Below are 16,144 nucleotides of genomic sequence, written 5' to 3'. Positions count from 1 at the left end.
TAATTACAATAATTACCAGAAGCCTTGGTACCTGTAGCCTGTCTAACAAAAGCACATGTGCATTAGGATTACCTTTTGTTTTATCAATTTATTGGATTTATTTACACTTTGCCTCTTTCACAAAAGGATTTAAAGTGGTTTTTGCTTTTTAGGATCTAGAATACGTTAGACCCGATCATAGAAAACAGGAGGTGAATGAGCAATTCAGACATGATCTGTTTGATTCTTACAGAGTGAACAAGGTCAAAATAACTTTTTTTCCATTACTGTTGTGGTGCCAGGAGAGATCTTGTTGCATTGTCAGCAGGCATCGCCTTGTCCTTCATAAGCCACCATCGTTGGGGAGCACTGGGAAAAGGTTTAAATAGCATAGGGGTCAAGTACTAGCTTGAATAAAAGCTAGAGAAGAAAATTTTTGAACAACATGATTCTTCTGGATAACTTCCTTTAAAATACAGTTGAAATAAAGTTCTCTCTCTGTAGTCCAACAGCAGCATAGCAGTGCAGCCGCTGCTGCCCAGCAGGGTGGCTACGAAATCCCTGCACGGCTCCGGACTCTGCACAACCTTGTCATCCAGTATGCTTCACAAGGACGCTATGAGGTTGCTGTGCCTCTCTGCAAGCAGGCTTTGGAGGACCTGGAGAAGACTTCTGGGCACGATCACCCCGACGTGGCGACGATGCTGAACATCCTGGCGTTGGTGTACAGGCTAGTGTTTTCTCATTGTCATCCACTTAATTTACTTCTAATAAACTTGCCCCTCAAATATGTATTTTTATAAGCTATACTTTTCTAGCCTTATCATCCACATCTCTTCAAAAACCCAGGAGTTAAATTCAAACCAAGTGCTGAGTTCTGTGGCCAGGGCATCATGCAGTCGGGATGGACGCTAGCTGCAGCCACCCAGCTCAGCCTCTCTAGAACAGCCCCGTACACCTTTCACTCCAGCCCAGCTAGATTTGTCTGATGTTTTTTCCACAAGGCTCTGCACCAGGTGTCTTTTATCTAGAAAACTCTCACCACTTACACCTCTCAGCAGCTTTCCTGCCTTGCAAGGGCATTGTTGGTCACACCAGCTCCTTTTTGAAGGGACGCACTGCCCTTGCCCCTCTTAGGCTCCCGTCACACTTTTCTTTTAGCCTCTCTCATGCACTTGTGCATGGTGCTTGGCATGGGGGTTATTTGGATCCTGTTAGTTCTCCTCCTGGAATATTGGTTGCTGGAAGTTGAGGGCCAGGGCATCTGCACGTCTCCATCCCTCGCGATACTCTGCACGGTTCCTCCTTAGGAATCCCTGGTTACCATGGCTTAAGTGGAATTAAGTGGTCTCCTGCATGGGACTGGGTGATGGTCCATGGGAGGAGGGTGCAGCCCTGTTGGTCCTCGGACTGCCTGTATCCTCTGGCTGAGCTGAGCTGATGCAGAAGCGGATTAGGGAAAAGGGGCCCTGCCAGAGGGGCTGGTGGAATTTGTCTGTCTGAGGTTCTTCCAGGTTTGTGGATTTTAGTTACCTGCTTTATTTTCCTTTATTGATTTGATTGTTTCATTTAACAAACATTTTTTTGAGACCCATCATATGTAAGACCCTGAGCTGGTTCCATTGAGGCCTTAAAGATGAGTAAGTTTCAATTACTGTTCTCAAGGGAGGATCAGAACATTGAGTTTGAAGTCAGGAGAGTTCAGTTTGTATCGGGGCTAAACAGCCTCCTCAGACGAGTGTTAGTGCTCAGAGCACTGCCTTCTGAGCCTCAGGTCCTGCATTCTGAAAATGAGGCTTAAGGGGCCATGGGTAGGGTTGAAGGGGATGTGCATGTGCCTGGCAGATACAAAATATTCCACAAAGATGATTGAAGTCTGTTTCCAAAGGACCTTATAACCTTGTTTAGGAAATATGCTCTTTGTGTGCACATGTAATTAGAGAAGCAGGGAAACCGTGTTGTGTTCATAAGAGAATACAGGAGTGATATTGGAGCAGAAAGATTCCTTCCGGTTGAGAGGATTAGGGAAGGATTAATGGAGGAGAGGGAGCGTTTTACTGGGCCTTGAAGGATGGGTAGGGTTTCAGTGAGTGGCCATGGGGTGGGGGGTTTGGGGGACACTGAGGCATCCAGTTTGGTGTAACTCCATGGCAGTAGTAAGAGATGAGGCTGAAAGGAGGCTGAGGAGTGGTCGTGGGGAGCAGTGGGCTCTGAATCGCTTGAAGGAGAGCCCCTGTGGTGGTGCTGATGAGGACGGAGTGGAGGGGCTGCAGCCTGGAGGCAGGGCCACCTGTTGGGGGCTTCTCTTAGATCTTGGGGATATGGTAACAGAATCGGAGCCAGGAGAGGGACAGCAGAGATGAAAAGCAGGAAGGTGTGGAAATAATACAAGCACCCATATAGATGGGTTTTTTAAAAGAATTTTTAAAAATTGGCAAAATACAAAAAGTTTACCCATGTCAGTAAAAAGATTGGAAAAAAAATTAGTAGCTATATATACATTCATATTTGTATTCACTTTTCCATCCTAGGGTTAGACTGTAATTTGTTATTTCATCATTCTCTTATTATGGGACTTTTTTTTATTGTGAAATATAACATTTATGTAGAAAAGTGATAAATTTCAAAACGCAGTTTAACAGGTAGTTACAGAGCAAATTTCAAAATATAGATATGGGTTACAATTCCACAATTTCAGATATTTCCTTCTGGCTGTTCGAATACACTGGAAACTAAAAAGAAATAGCTATATAATGCTTCAGTAGTCATAATCGTTTGTGAAATGCTAACCTGTCTGTTACAACTCCTCCCTCTCATTTGATCATTTTCTCAATCTTCAGGGATATCTGGGCAATGACCATTCTAATGTCTTCGTGTTGAAAAGGGGTGTCGACATTATAGGGTAGGGGAATGCAACTGGTTGATGTTCTGGGAGAGACTGGGACTGTTACGTTTCAGGGCTTAGCTGGCATTGGAACAATCTGGAGATTTTAAGTTTCTGGAAAATAAACTTAATAAGTAAAACTTTTTTAGAGTCTCAGTACAGCCCTGGGTTTTCTTTAGGGTTTTGGGAATACTGTTGGTTGGGGTTTGACCTGCCTCTACCTTGCAGTATCTGGCTGAAGCTTGCGTAGGAATAACCTCCAGGACAGTTACTCTCGACTCTATTTGAAATCTCTCAGCCACTGCAACCTTATTTTGTTCCATTTCTTTTCCCCCTTTTGGTCAAGAAGGCATTGTCAATCCCATGATGCCAGGGCCAGGCTCATCCCTGGGAGAAGGATATTTAATTTTAAGCTTTTTGGGGGAACATTAATATTATACTGATAAACATCTTTAAAGTTTGTTTCAAGATTTTAGATTTTTTTTTTTTTTTTTTTTTAAGATAAATTCCCAAATGAAATGAGTGGATGAAAAGCACGGCATGACTTGGTGCCACTCTGCTGGTTCATTAGAAAGGGGTGCCCGTGCCCCTGCCACACCCTCATCCATGGGGCCACCAGAGTGGGCGCCCGCTCTTTTTTGAAGTTGTCGTCCCTCCCTCCTTCCCTTATCTCTTTCTAAAATGTATTTTTACATTTATTTATTTACTTTTTTTTTTAATTAAAGAGAAGTTGTAGGTTTATAGAAAAGTCATGCAGGAAGTATAGAGTTCCCATATATCCCACCCACAAACAGTTTTCCCTCCTATGAATACTTTGCATTAGTATGGCACCTTTGTTACAGTTGATGAAATGACTATTATAATTACAGTATTAGCTGTCGTCCACAGTTCACATTAGGGTTCACCGTTTGTGTTGTCAAATTCTGTGGTTTCTAATTCTATTTTGTAACATATATACAACCTAAAATTTCCTTTTTTAGCCACACTGAAATATACAATTCCTGTTACACTCACAGTGTTGTGTGACCACCACCACCCTCCTTTACCAAACTCCTCCATCACCAAACTTCTCCATCACCCCAAAGTGAGACTCAGCACCAAGCGAGCATTAGCTCCCCATTCCCCACCCCAGCCGCATCCCTGGTGGCCGCTGTTCTAGTTTCTGACTCGACTGAGTTTGCTTAATCTAATTATTTCATATCAGTGAGATCATACAATATTTGTCCTTTTGTGTCTGGCTTACTTCAACTCCACATGATGGCTTCAGGGTTTGTCCATGTTGTCGCATGCATCAGGACTCCATTCCTTTTTACGGCCGAATAATACTCCATGGTGTGTATAGACCACTAGGGTTACTTCCATCTTTGGGCAGTTGTGAATAATGCCACTATGAACACTGATGTGCATGTATCTGTTTGAGTGGACTGTTGTGCCTTTTTCTTAAAAAAATTTTTTTTTATTAGGGCAGTTGTAGATTTACAGAAAAATCATGCAGAAAGAACAGAATTCTCATATACTCCCCTTTCAGACACATGGTTTTCCCTGTTATTAACATTTGGAGTGTTGCATTTTAATTTGTATTTCTTTGATCATATGTTTAGTCATTTGTATTCATTTGTGAATTTTCTGTTATCTTGTCCGTTTTTCTATTAGGATTTTAAGTCTTACTACAGTATACTTTTGTTTTCATTTAGGGAACCACGTTTTACTTTTCTCAGCCTTAAGACCTAATCTGAGATGTCTGCTCAGCCCACTGTTTGAAGGAGTAAAGTAGTTTTCCTGGCAGCAATGCCGACAGTGCTGGGAGCATTTCTGCTTAGGCAGAGCAGGTATCGGTAGACATGCGTTTAGTAAGGACTGGTCGAGACTTGGGTCTTATTTATTGTCACATTTTCTGACTCCTTTCTTCAGAGCCTGGGAATTTAGCAAGTCAGGTATGAACTCTGGCTCTGCTTAAACCCAAGCTGGTGCACAGAGCTCTCCAGGAGCCCCTGGTGGGCCCTGCTGCGCAACAGGGAGGACCAGGGATGCACGAGAGGGGTCTGCGCTTGTCATCACACTCTCAAAAGGGACCAGGATTCCAAAAAGGCTGAAAAGCACTGCTTTGGAGCAGTGCTGTCCAGGACAGTGATTTATGGTGGCCGGTATAATTCCAGTTAATTAAAAATTGGATGTATAAGGCTGACTGTGGCTGTTAGCCACTGTGCTGGACATCACAGCTGTGAAGCAGTGGTCCTCAAACCTCAGTGTGGCTGGAATGTCCCGGAGGGCTGCTGAGCTCACCTCCAGTTTCTGATTCCTAGTAGGTCTGGGCTGAGGCCTGGTATTTGCATTTCTCACAGGTTCCCAGGTAAGGTGGTTGCTGTTCCTGCAGGGCTACGTTTGAGGCCCACTGCTCCAGAGCTTGGCACAGCCGTGCCTCTGGCCAGTTAGTAATCCCAGACATTTCATGACACATCAGAAAGAGTTTCCAAAAGAGCTTGTGGTATCTCATCTATGTAGTTCTCACAATCCTCTTTGGTAGTCATCTTTTTGCTTCTTTTTTTTAAAACTATTTCCTAGTTTTTGAAACTTTATTTCATACTTGCTGACTTTCAAAAAATTTTGAGGTACTTTATAATGTTTAATAGGATCGTTGGATCATTAAAGAAAAACATAAACGTAAAAGAATATTCTTGGGCTGAGTTAGTAGCTTCATAGTTACTAGAAGCTTTATTAACCCTTCTCACATTCTGCAGGACATTCTGGCTTCTGCAGTACAAAGCCCTGCTAGGTGGCTGTTACTACTCAATTGAGAAATACGTGTTTAAAGTCTCAAAGAGCAGGTAGCTTGTTTGCCTTCACATGATTAGTGAGTGGCACACTTAAACCGAGGGGGTCCGGATTACCCTATTTTTAAAAAAGCTTTTGTGGTTTAATTATAGCATTAGCCTTATCTTATTTAATTCTTAAAGCAACAAAGAGAGTTAGGTGATATATTTATTTGTACATGGGAAACCTGCTGCTAATTACGTCTACAGTGTTGTGCTACCATCGCCACCATCCATTACCAAAACATTTCCATCATTCCAAATTAGGAATCCTCTTCATTTGAAGCCTTAACTTCCCATTCTCTATCCCTACCCCATCCCCTGGAAACCTATATTCTAGATTCTCAATATAATTGTTTCAAATCATGAGATCATACAGTAGTTGTCCTTTTATGTCTGGCTTACTTCACATAACATGATGTCTTCAGAATTTATCCGTATTGTCGCATGTATCAGAACTTCGTTCCTTTTTATGGCTGAATGAAAAACCATTGTATGTATATACCACATTTTGTTTATCGGTTTATCAATTGATGGACACTGGGTTGCTTCCACCTTTTGGCAGTCATGAATGATGCTGCTATAAACATTGGTGTGCAAATATCTGTTTGGGTCCCTGCTTTCAATTCTTTTGGGTGTATACCTAGAAGTGGGATGCTGGGTCATGTAGCAATTCTGTACTTAACTTTTTGAGGAACCATCAAACTGTTTTCCACAGTGGCTGCACCATTTTACATTCCCACCAACAATGAACATTGTTCCTATATCAGCACATCTCTCCAACACTTGTAATTTTCCATTTTTAAAAAAACAGCAGCCAATCTAGTGGGTGTGAAATGGTGACTTACTTTGGTTTTGTTTGCATTTCCCTGATGGCTAATGATATTGAGTATCTTTTCATGTGCTTTGTGGCCATTTGTATTTCTTTGGAGAGATGTCTATTCAAGATTTTTTGCTTATTCTTATTAACTTTTGTTTTTATAGCTCCAAAATTACATTTGAAAAAGATATAGTAAGCTAAATATAAGGCACTTAGTATGTGTTTTTCAATTCAGGGATCAGAATAAATACAAAGATGCCGCTAATCTACTGAATGATGCCTTGGCTATCCGTGAAAAAACTCTGGGCAAAGATCATCCCGCGGTTTGTATACCTGGTTCTTTCATTCTTTCTGTATTTTATTTCCCCTAATATGTATTTTACCCAATTCCTTTTCATATCAAACTCAACAGGGAAGCTTGAGGAGCTGCCTTTTCACTGGGTGGTTCCGGTAGGCGTCTTCACTTGCTCGACACCAGCAGAGAGCTTCAGGGCTGGGGACTCGGCTGTCCGCGTATGCCAGTGCTCCTTTAATTCAGTTACAGCCACACCCCAAACTGATCCTGTCGCACATTTTTTGATCTTAAATCAGATCGCATGTACCTCTATAAATTTTTTCCAAAGAATTTATATTGACTTTTTATTAAAATCTGGTCAGATTTGCATACAGATCTATGTTTTGGTTGGCTTTGAGGCTTCCAGTGAAATTTAAAAAAAATCAAGATTATGCTGTTGATTTGTTTCATTTTTTGGTGTTCTGCACTGTTACTTTCTATAATCTGTTTACTTCAGAGTGAGTTGCTCTTTTGCTTTTAGCTGAAGTTGTATTCATTTATCCAGTGAAGAGTAGTTTGCTGTACATATTGACTCTGAATGAACATGGGTTGTATAAATATACTGTCTTTATATGCATGAATATACTCTTTTTTGGTAGCTGTTAGTGTTATTAGTGATTCTCTCTGTTCACACAGGTGGCGGCCACTCTCAATAACCTTGCAGTGCTTTACGGTAAAAGAGGGAAGTACAGAGAAGCCGAGCCACTGTGCAAGAGAGCCCTGGAGATCAGAGAGAAGGTGGGAGAGGGTGGGGGTCGTGTGTTCTCTGGGATTTGGTTTTCTTTTTTAAATACTTCAGTTTTAAGTTTTGAAAAAAGACCAGTGTGATATGGCATTACTGACCATTTGCTGAAAACTTTTAATAAAGCAGACACCCACAAAGCAGCCAGACTGACCCCGGCATAGAGGGCCTGGAGCCCCGCTGTGAGCGGCCTGTGGAGGCCTGCGTCCTCGTGCCCTCCTGAGCCGGAGGCGGCCTGGCGACAGCCTTCGTTAGAGGAGGACACTCTGAGGGCCCTGGGCGCGGACGGCAGGGTCGCCTTTCATTTGACAGGGCATGTATGTCAGTGAGAACAACATTAAAAACATATTTGCAAAATATGCTTCATGAAGCTTAAAGGTGAAATGATTATTTCCAGAGCTAAAGATTAACTCAGAGCTATAGATTAAGTCAATGTCACATGCTTTTGCAAACGGGTGCTGTAATTCTTTTTTTCTATATTGCTCAGCATAAAGCTTTGTCAGTTAGGCATTTAATTGTTATTTGCAATTAAACAGAGAAGATGGTAAAAAGTAGAATGTGAGGTGTATACTTGGATATTTAATACCAGCTTCTATAATTTGTGGTAATTAAGTATTAAAAATTGATTTGTTTATTTTGGCACTGTATGGCTGTGTATTCAGATGTGATAGCGATTCAGGTATCAGGTCCCTTCCATGAAAAACTAAAGATAATGTTTTAACTTGGTATTTTTTGTGATTGTTTATCAGTGTCTTTGACACTGAGAGATTGATCCCTCAATTTTGAGCCATATGGCAAAGAATTGGGAGAGAGAAAATGAAAAGGGAGAATTTTGTCATGCTGTCATTTGCATATGAAATAAAATGGTCAGATTTTGAGTGGTCTGGGGTTAAAATCAGGGAGAGCACAAATATATCAAATGAAGGATTATGAAGTATAAATGATGATCCACTAAATTAATTCATGTTTGCTCTTTCATTCATTCATTTAGCAGACATTTATTGAGGATTTATGAGCCCCGTGCTTGGTTAGTGTTGGTGATTTAGAAATCAAAGTGGCAGTTTGGCAGACCTTGGGGATGCAGTGTATGTGTTGGCTTCTAGGATGGAGCCCTGTGAGAGAGAGAGTCAGGGCTCGGGGAGGTAGTTGAGGATGGCTTCCTCGAGAAGGCCAGTGTTTGACCTGAGTCTTGGGTAGATGAGCGAAGGGTTTCCCAGGCGAGGAGAAGGAAGTGGTGGGGAAGGCCTGGAGAGAGCACAGCACATACCAAGGCCTGACCTTGAGGGAATGACTGGCTTTTTCAAGGTCCTGCAGAAGTCAAGGATTCATTCGTCTGTGCCCAGCACCTTTCTGGATGTTGAGCTCTTTGGTGGAGAAGACAAATAAAGAATTTATGCTCTCAGGGGTTACCTTTGAAGGGGTGGGAACTGGTAGGACATGACTAAACAGATATAAACAGGGTAATTTCAGGCAGTGTACTTGCAAAAAGCCCAAACAAACCAGTTGGTGTGCTTGTGAATTAGCTGGGTGAGGGTGGGCTGTGGGCTACCCTCGATTGCATATTGGGCAGCCCCCTCTGAGGAGGGGACGTTTGAACAGAGACCTGAATGTTAAGTAGCTTGTGTGTGTGTGTGTGAGGAGAAGAGTCTCCCAGGATCTAGGACATTAAATTCTGAGAGCCCTGAATTGGAGCTTACAGTGCGAGGGGAAGTGGAGTGGGTGATGGTCGAGGGCCTTCCGGGGCCAAATCTTGAGGGCATCTATAGGTGGTGTTGAAAGAGCTTGGCATTCACTGTCACTCATAGGAATGAATGCAACTGAGTCATTATGAACTGGGTTTTAGAGTCCGAGAAAGGGCTGCATTTAAGATTGGGTTCTTCTAGAACTTGGCAACCAAGTTAACAACGGCCTTTATAAAACCCAACATCCTCGTCTTCAAAGTGTGCACGATAGGGTACCTACCTGGTAGGGTTGTTAAAAGAATCAGATGAGCTAAAGCAGTCAGCCCAGGCCCCCACCACGCCGCACCTCCCTTAAGAGTTCAATAAATGCTGACTAAGGTATTATTATTACTAAATGCCACACCGGGAGCCAGTGAAGGATTTGAAGCCTGGAAGTATAACCCAATCGTATTGATGTTTCAGGAAAACCTTTCTGGCAGTAGGCTGGGGAAGGGACTGACTGGCAGTGAGACTGGTAGATGTTTCTAATACATTCTTTTTTCCTTCCAGGTTTTGGGAAAGGATCACCCAGATGTTGCCAAACAGTTGAATAACTTGGCCTTACTTTGCCAGAACCAGGGCAAGTATGAAGAAGTAGAGTATTATTATCAGAGAGCCCTTGAGATCTACCAGACCAAACTGGGACCCGATGACCCCAATGTGGCCAAAACGAAAAACAACCTGGTATGTCGGCAGAAGTACTGCTTTATGGATAGAGTATTTTTCAATGTCAGAATTGTTTTTTTGTCCAAAGCCAGAAGTATTTTATAATTCAACCTATCGATAAAATATATGCTTCATTTATGTCTGAAGGATGCTAAATACTTTGTTTTATTTTAAGGCCTCCTGCTATCTGAAACAAGGCAAGTTCAAGCAAGCAGAAACACTGTACAAAGAGATCCTCACCCGTGCCCATGAAAGGGAGTTTGGTTCTGTAGATGGTAAGAAATATCCTTATGTTTCTAAGGAGATACAAGAGATACGCATTCAAAATCATGATTTCCAACTTGGACTTGCTAATACCTTAGTCATCACAATATTTTTCAGATAGAATTTAATTTGAATTATAGCAGAAACTTCCCAGATAGCTCAGAAGGGAGCACACGTCACACCCTCATTACTCATTTACTCATCTGCTCATCAGTGAGTGCACACTGTGTGAGCCGCCTGGGCCCCCTTGGCCAGCCCAGGCGGGCAGGGCCCCTGCTGGTCCTGTGGGGTGAGGCCCCTCACCCACCCTCTTTCCCCAGCATCCCCCTGCCTCCCCGGGCTGCCTCTCTCCACCTGCAGTCAGGACCTCGACTGCAAGTCTGCCTCAAAGCACAACCCAGACGCCCTCACTCCAGAAAACCTGGAGCTGCTCAGGCTGTCTCGGGTGGTTCTGTAATCAGAGGCTCTCAGGGTGCGGCCCAGGGAGCGGCCGCAGCACCGCTTCGCCTGGGGACCTGGCCGAGATCCACGTTCTCAGTCCTAGCCCTGACCGGCCTAGAGAGCCATGGCCATGTGCCCTGCATATTCCCGAAAGTATTTCAAGTGCTTGATGGACGAGTTATAGCATAAATGTTTTGTAGGATTTAAATGGTTCAGTAAAAAATATCCGTGTATTACATTTGTTTTTCTCTGTAAGGTATTATATAAAGAGTTGTAACTGAGGATATTTATTACTAGTATATAGGAGACTTTGGTTAGTTAGAATGCTCGGGCAAAGAGGTGTTTTGGTTAATTTCTTTTCTTTTGTGGAGAATTTCTAGAAGCCACTTTTGAAAAACTTTCAAATATTTATTAGTTTTCAGATATGTATTTTGTTTCTAAGTAGAGTTGTAAATCTCTTGGTGTCAAAATACAGTAGTAACTGAGGTTCATCATTCTGCAAATGGATTATATATATATATTTTTTTTTTTTTTTTTGAGGCTGTTGCCACATGTATTTTATTTTATTTTATTTTTTTTTAATTCAGTTTTATTGAAATATATTCACAAACCATACAGTCATCCATGGTATACAATCAACTGTTCACAGTATGATCATATAGTTATGCGTTCATCACCACAATCTATTTCTGAACATTTTCCTTACATCAGAAAGAATCAGAATAAGAATAAAAAATAAAAGTGAAAAGAGAATACCCAAACCATCCCCCCATCCCACCCTATTTGTCATTTAGTTTTTACTCCCATTTTTCTACTGATTTTTTTTCAATTTTTTAACTTTGTTTATCAAAAAATTAAAAACAAACAGGCAAACAACAACCAAAAAAACCCCACAACATTTTAAACAAAGCAATGGATTAAGGAAAACAAATAACCTAAAATAACTACTTTGCTTCCAATATGTTCCTACCATACCCCAAGAAAATTAATAAACCATGTCCAAACAGAGGAGTAAGAAAAACAAATAATCTAAAATAACTACATTGCTTCCAACCAAATGGATTATATTTGCAGTTGTGTTGCAGGACAGTCAAGCAGCTTATTTACACAGTTCTACAGTTTGCAGGGAGCTTTCATGTCCATTATCTGTCTGTAGACGCAACTGATTTTATAATGATTCTAGGCCTATCCTTAATGTTTCTTTTAAAAAATTATCTCTTTGAGATGACTTGTTTCCTTGTGATTTGCTAGCTTCTTTCTGCTCAAATTAGTAGCGTGAAGTCCAATTAATTGGGTTCTAGTTAAAAGCAGTTTATCTGGATTTATTCTCCTTAGAAATATTAAAATATAGATCAGAAAGGTGTTTTCCCCCCAGGCAGGATGCAGATGTGTCCTGTCAGGTCCCAGTTCATGGACTTCAGTCTCACATGGGCGTTCTAGTGCTTGTGGGGCACACACCCAAATCCAAGACCTGGTTTGTCATCAGGAAGTCAAGCTGTTAGTTTCCTGGGCTGCTCAAGCAAATACCAATGCAATGGGTTGGCTTAAACCATGGGAATTTATTAAGAACGTCCAAATCAAGGTGTCATCAAGGTGAATCCTTTCTCCCCGAAGACTGGCGTTTGGGGGCTGGCTGCCAGTGGTCCTTGGTCCTCAGCTTGTCACATGGCAAGGCACACGGTGGTGTCTCCCTGCCGCTCCCTCCCTTCAGGGGTCCACCGACCTTCAGCTTCTTGTATCCCATGGCTTTTCTCTCTCTGAATTGCATTCTCGTACAAAGGACTCCATTTATAGGACTAAGCCCCATCCTTAATCGAAGTAGCCTCATCAAAAGTCCTAATACAGTGGGTTCACACCCACAGGAATGAATTAAGTTTAAGAACATGTTTTTCTGGGGTGCACAGGTAAACCACACTGTGTTAACTATAATGTATACTTGTATATTCTAGCTATAGAATTACTTTAGGAGATACAGACCTGTAATAAATAATAGTGTTAGTAAAATTTAAATATTGTTCACTCTTTTGAAACCAATATTTAAAACTAGTTTTAATTGTCCTATGCTATGACAGTTAACAACAAGACGACGACTAGCTGATGTCCATTAAACACTTAGCCACATGGTGCACTCTCATTTGGTGCTCACGGCAGTCCTGTGAAGTGGGCACTCGTTACCCCAGTGTAGCAGCCAGTGCGCTGGCAGACTTCATGACCGGCCCGAGATTCGGTAGCTGATGAGTGGTGGGACTGCGGCTGGAGCTGGGGTCTCTTCCTTCTGAGCTTGTAATGTATTCTCCTTGCAGATGATCTTGAAATGCACACAGAGGAGGGAGCATGGAATTCACCTGTAATCCCATCTCCCAAATACAGCTTTTTTAAAAAAATCCAGTTTTATTGTGATACATTCACATACCATACTCTCATCCACAGTGTACAGTCAGTTGTTCACTGTATCATTGTATAGTTGTGCTTCATCACCACAACCAATTTTTGAACATTTTCATTATTCCAAAAAAAATAAAAATAAAAATAAAAATAAGAATAAAAGTAAAAAAGAACACCTAAAACATCCCACCCACCCCCCATTCCACCCCGTTTTTCTGCTCATCTGCCCATACCTTGGATAAAGGGAGTGTGAGCCACAAGGTTTCCACAGTCACACTGTGTAACACTGTTACACAATCGTCATCAAGAATCAAGGCTACTGGGTTGCAGTTCAACAGTTGCAGGTATTTCCTTTTAGCTATTCCAATACACTAAAAACTAAAAAGGGGAATGTATATAACACATAAGAATAACCTCCAGAGTGACTTCTCGACTCCATTTGAAATCTCTCAGCCACTGAAACTTTTTTTGGTTCCATTTCTCTTCCCCCTTTTGGTCAAGAAGACTTCCTCAGTCCCACGATGGTGGGTCCCAGGAGTCACGTCCTGTGTTGCCAGGGATATTTACACCCCTGGGGGTCCCAAATAGAGCTTTTAATATTCTCCTATCTTTCCTTCCTTCTATGCCTGTTGATTTACATAATTGAAACCACATGGCACAAAAAATCATATTTACTGCTTATTTTCCTTTAGTTGGTCTAGAACCTTTGGGTGATAGTATGTGTTAATTTTCTGAGACATTAAGAAGACTTTAAAGGAATATTTATTTTTATTTTTCCACTTTATCCTCTAATATCTTACTACTTTTTTTGTAGACTTTTCGTTAATGCTAAGTCACTCAGATTCTAAGTACTTCCAGGCATTATTTGAGCAGTCTAGCCTTAAACATAATACATGGTGGGAACCCCAGCAGTTGTCAGTTTGTGACAAGACTGGCCTTCCCCTGCTTCTCCTTGTTGACCGGTCAGTCAGCCGCCGTAGGCTTTCTCCTCCACTCACGTTTTAAGAAGTACCATCTAAGTAGCATCCTACAAAAATAAAACAAGAGCCTTAGCATCACTGAATCTTAGAAGCTTCCAATCTATTCAGTGGGTTCTGTAAGGCTTTAATTTATAATATGTAGTTTTTTTCCCCCTAGATGAAAATAAACCCATTTGGATGCATGCTGAAGAAAGAGAAGAGTGCAAAGTAAGAATAGACTATTTTGAGAGATTTTCCAAATTGGAAATGTTGTTTTCACACTAATTATTCATTTGAAATTATTTGTTGTAATTAGGGAAAGCAAAAGGATGGGACCTCTTTTGGAGAGTATGGTGGTTGGTACAAAGCCTGCAAGGTCGACAGGTAGGTCTTTTTACCTAAAAAAAACACAAAGGCAGCGGAAGGGATAGTGCTCTGGGGGCAGCTCGTGAGCGGGCGGCTGCGTGAGTGCCTTCCCACGGCCTGCATTGCGAATTCCTTTTATGGGCTCTCCATAACACTTACATGAAGTTTGCATGTTTTGTATCTCTCACTGCTCTATAATTATTTCAAAGACATGGATTTTAGCTCCTTTATCTCCGTACTAAAGTGCCTATTGTTAGTAAGAGGAAAAAATCCCCTGCAAAGGACGTATCTTTACCGAAATGAATCTGTTTATTTCTAAGACATATTATCTTAAGTTCTTCAGGGCTTAGCTTTGTTTCTGCCATATTGTTCCATATTTTTCCCTAGATCTCTGTAATAGATCTGGCTTTTTTTTTTTTGTTAAAAAAATTTTTTTTCCCTGAAAACAAAAGCTTCTGATCTTCAGCCAAGGAAGTTTTAACTATGATGATATGTAATGATTTTGTTTTTTTGTTTTCATTTGATTAAAGTAGCTAGTTCACAATTTCCCAAGGGTCAAAGAATAAAAAAGAGAAAGAGAAACAGGTAAGAATAAAAAAGAGAATCAGACAGCTTCTTTTATTGTAGGTGTTCTTAAAAGCTGTACATGGGTGAAACTATATATACGCACACGATGTGTTTTGGCCTCCCTCGGTCCCTGACGGGGGACCCCGCTGACACTGCGGTGTGCCTCTGTTCTGCCTTTGCCCTCCACTCGTGGAATGGAGGCGCATCACGCACTGTTTCCTTCCCGCCGCCTCCGCGGGGAGCCTCTTGACCCCAGACAGACCCCGCCCTGACACTCCTGGGGAAAGCCTGGAGAGCGCAGTCTGGCGTGGGCCTGGGCCTGCGGAGGCTCGCAAGACAGCCCCCCATAAACTCGGGCTGTCTCAGCACCCACTGGTGGGCGGGGGTGCTTGCCATGCAAGAAAGAACCTTTTGGAACTCTACAGTTAAAAGATGGCCCTAGAAATGTAAAATAGGCTTAACCAAAACACCAGTCTTTTGGATTATGTACCATTGATTGGGTTGCTCTAAAATTGGTATTTCATTAAGAGTTCTGTATATAATATGCTTTCTTATAGTCCAACTGTTACAACTACTTTAAAAAACCTTGGGGCACTTTATAGACGTCAAGGCAAATTTGAAGCTGCAGAAACATTAGAAGAAGCAGCCATGAGGTCACGTAAACAGGTAAATCCAATTCCTTCTTGGAACCTCTCCATTAGAACTATTGAATTTATTTATTTATTTATTTATTTTTTTTTGCATTTTATTTTATTTTATTTATTTTTTTAATCTTCATTTTATTGAGATATATTCACATACCACGCAGTCATACAAAACAAATCATACATTCGATTGTTCACAGTACCATTACATAGTTGTACATTCATCACCTAAATCAATCCCTGACACCTTCATTAGCACACACACAAAAATAACAAGAATAATAATTAAAGTGAAAAAGAGCAATTGAAGTAAAAAAGAACACTGGGTACCTTTGTCTGTTAGAACTATTGAATTTAATGATTCTCTTTTTATAACTTTTCTGAAAGCTTAATTTAGAAGTAGACCATCTTTAATATTTTAGTTTTTATCAACAAAATTACATTAAAAGATCATTAAGACTTCAGTGCAAAATCAAAATTTTCTTTTATTTTGAAATTATGAAGATTGCAAAAGCACATCAAAATAGAGTTGAGGCAATAGTGTGCCCCCATATACGTACAC

At 41.2% G+C, this 16,144-nt stretch overlaps 1 protein-coding gene across 29 annotated transcripts in view; it reads left to right on the top strand.

The window, feature by feature from the left end:
* KLC1 (kinesin light chain 1) overlaps positions 1 to 16,144 on the top strand; it is an 89,040-nt gene that overhangs the window by 39,456 nt on the left and 33,440 nt on the right. For all 29 annotated transcript variants that reach the window (XM_037831742.1, XM_037831729.1, XM_037831737.1 and 26 more), the window contains 8 exons: positions 484 to 709; positions 6,729 to 6,816; positions 7,464 to 7,565; positions 9,801 to 9,974; positions 10,132 to 10,231; positions 14,184 to 14,233; positions 14,322 to 14,389; positions 15,496 to 15,604. In XM_037831742.1, coding sequence (XP_037687670.1) covers positions 484 to 709; positions 6,729 to 6,816; positions 7,464 to 7,565; positions 9,801 to 9,974; positions 10,132 to 10,231; positions 14,184 to 14,233; positions 14,322 to 14,389; positions 15,496 to 15,604 — 917 coding nt within the window. The remainder of the gene's footprint in view (positions 1 to 483; positions 710 to 6,728; positions 6,817 to 7,463; positions 7,566 to 9,800; positions 9,975 to 10,131; positions 10,232 to 14,183; positions 14,234 to 14,321; positions 14,390 to 15,495; positions 15,605 to 16,144) is intronic.

The sequence above is a fragment of the Choloepus didactylus genome, chromosome 4 (assembly GCF_015220235.1).
Source record: "Choloepus didactylus isolate mChoDid1 chromosome 4, mChoDid1.pri, whole genome shotgun sequence".
NCBI classification, from domain to species: domain Eukaryota; kingdom Metazoa; phylum Chordata; class Mammalia; order Pilosa; family Megalonychidae; genus Choloepus; species Choloepus didactylus.
Note: the sequence above shows the minus strand (reverse complement) of the source record. Positions and strands in the feature narration are given on the sequence as shown.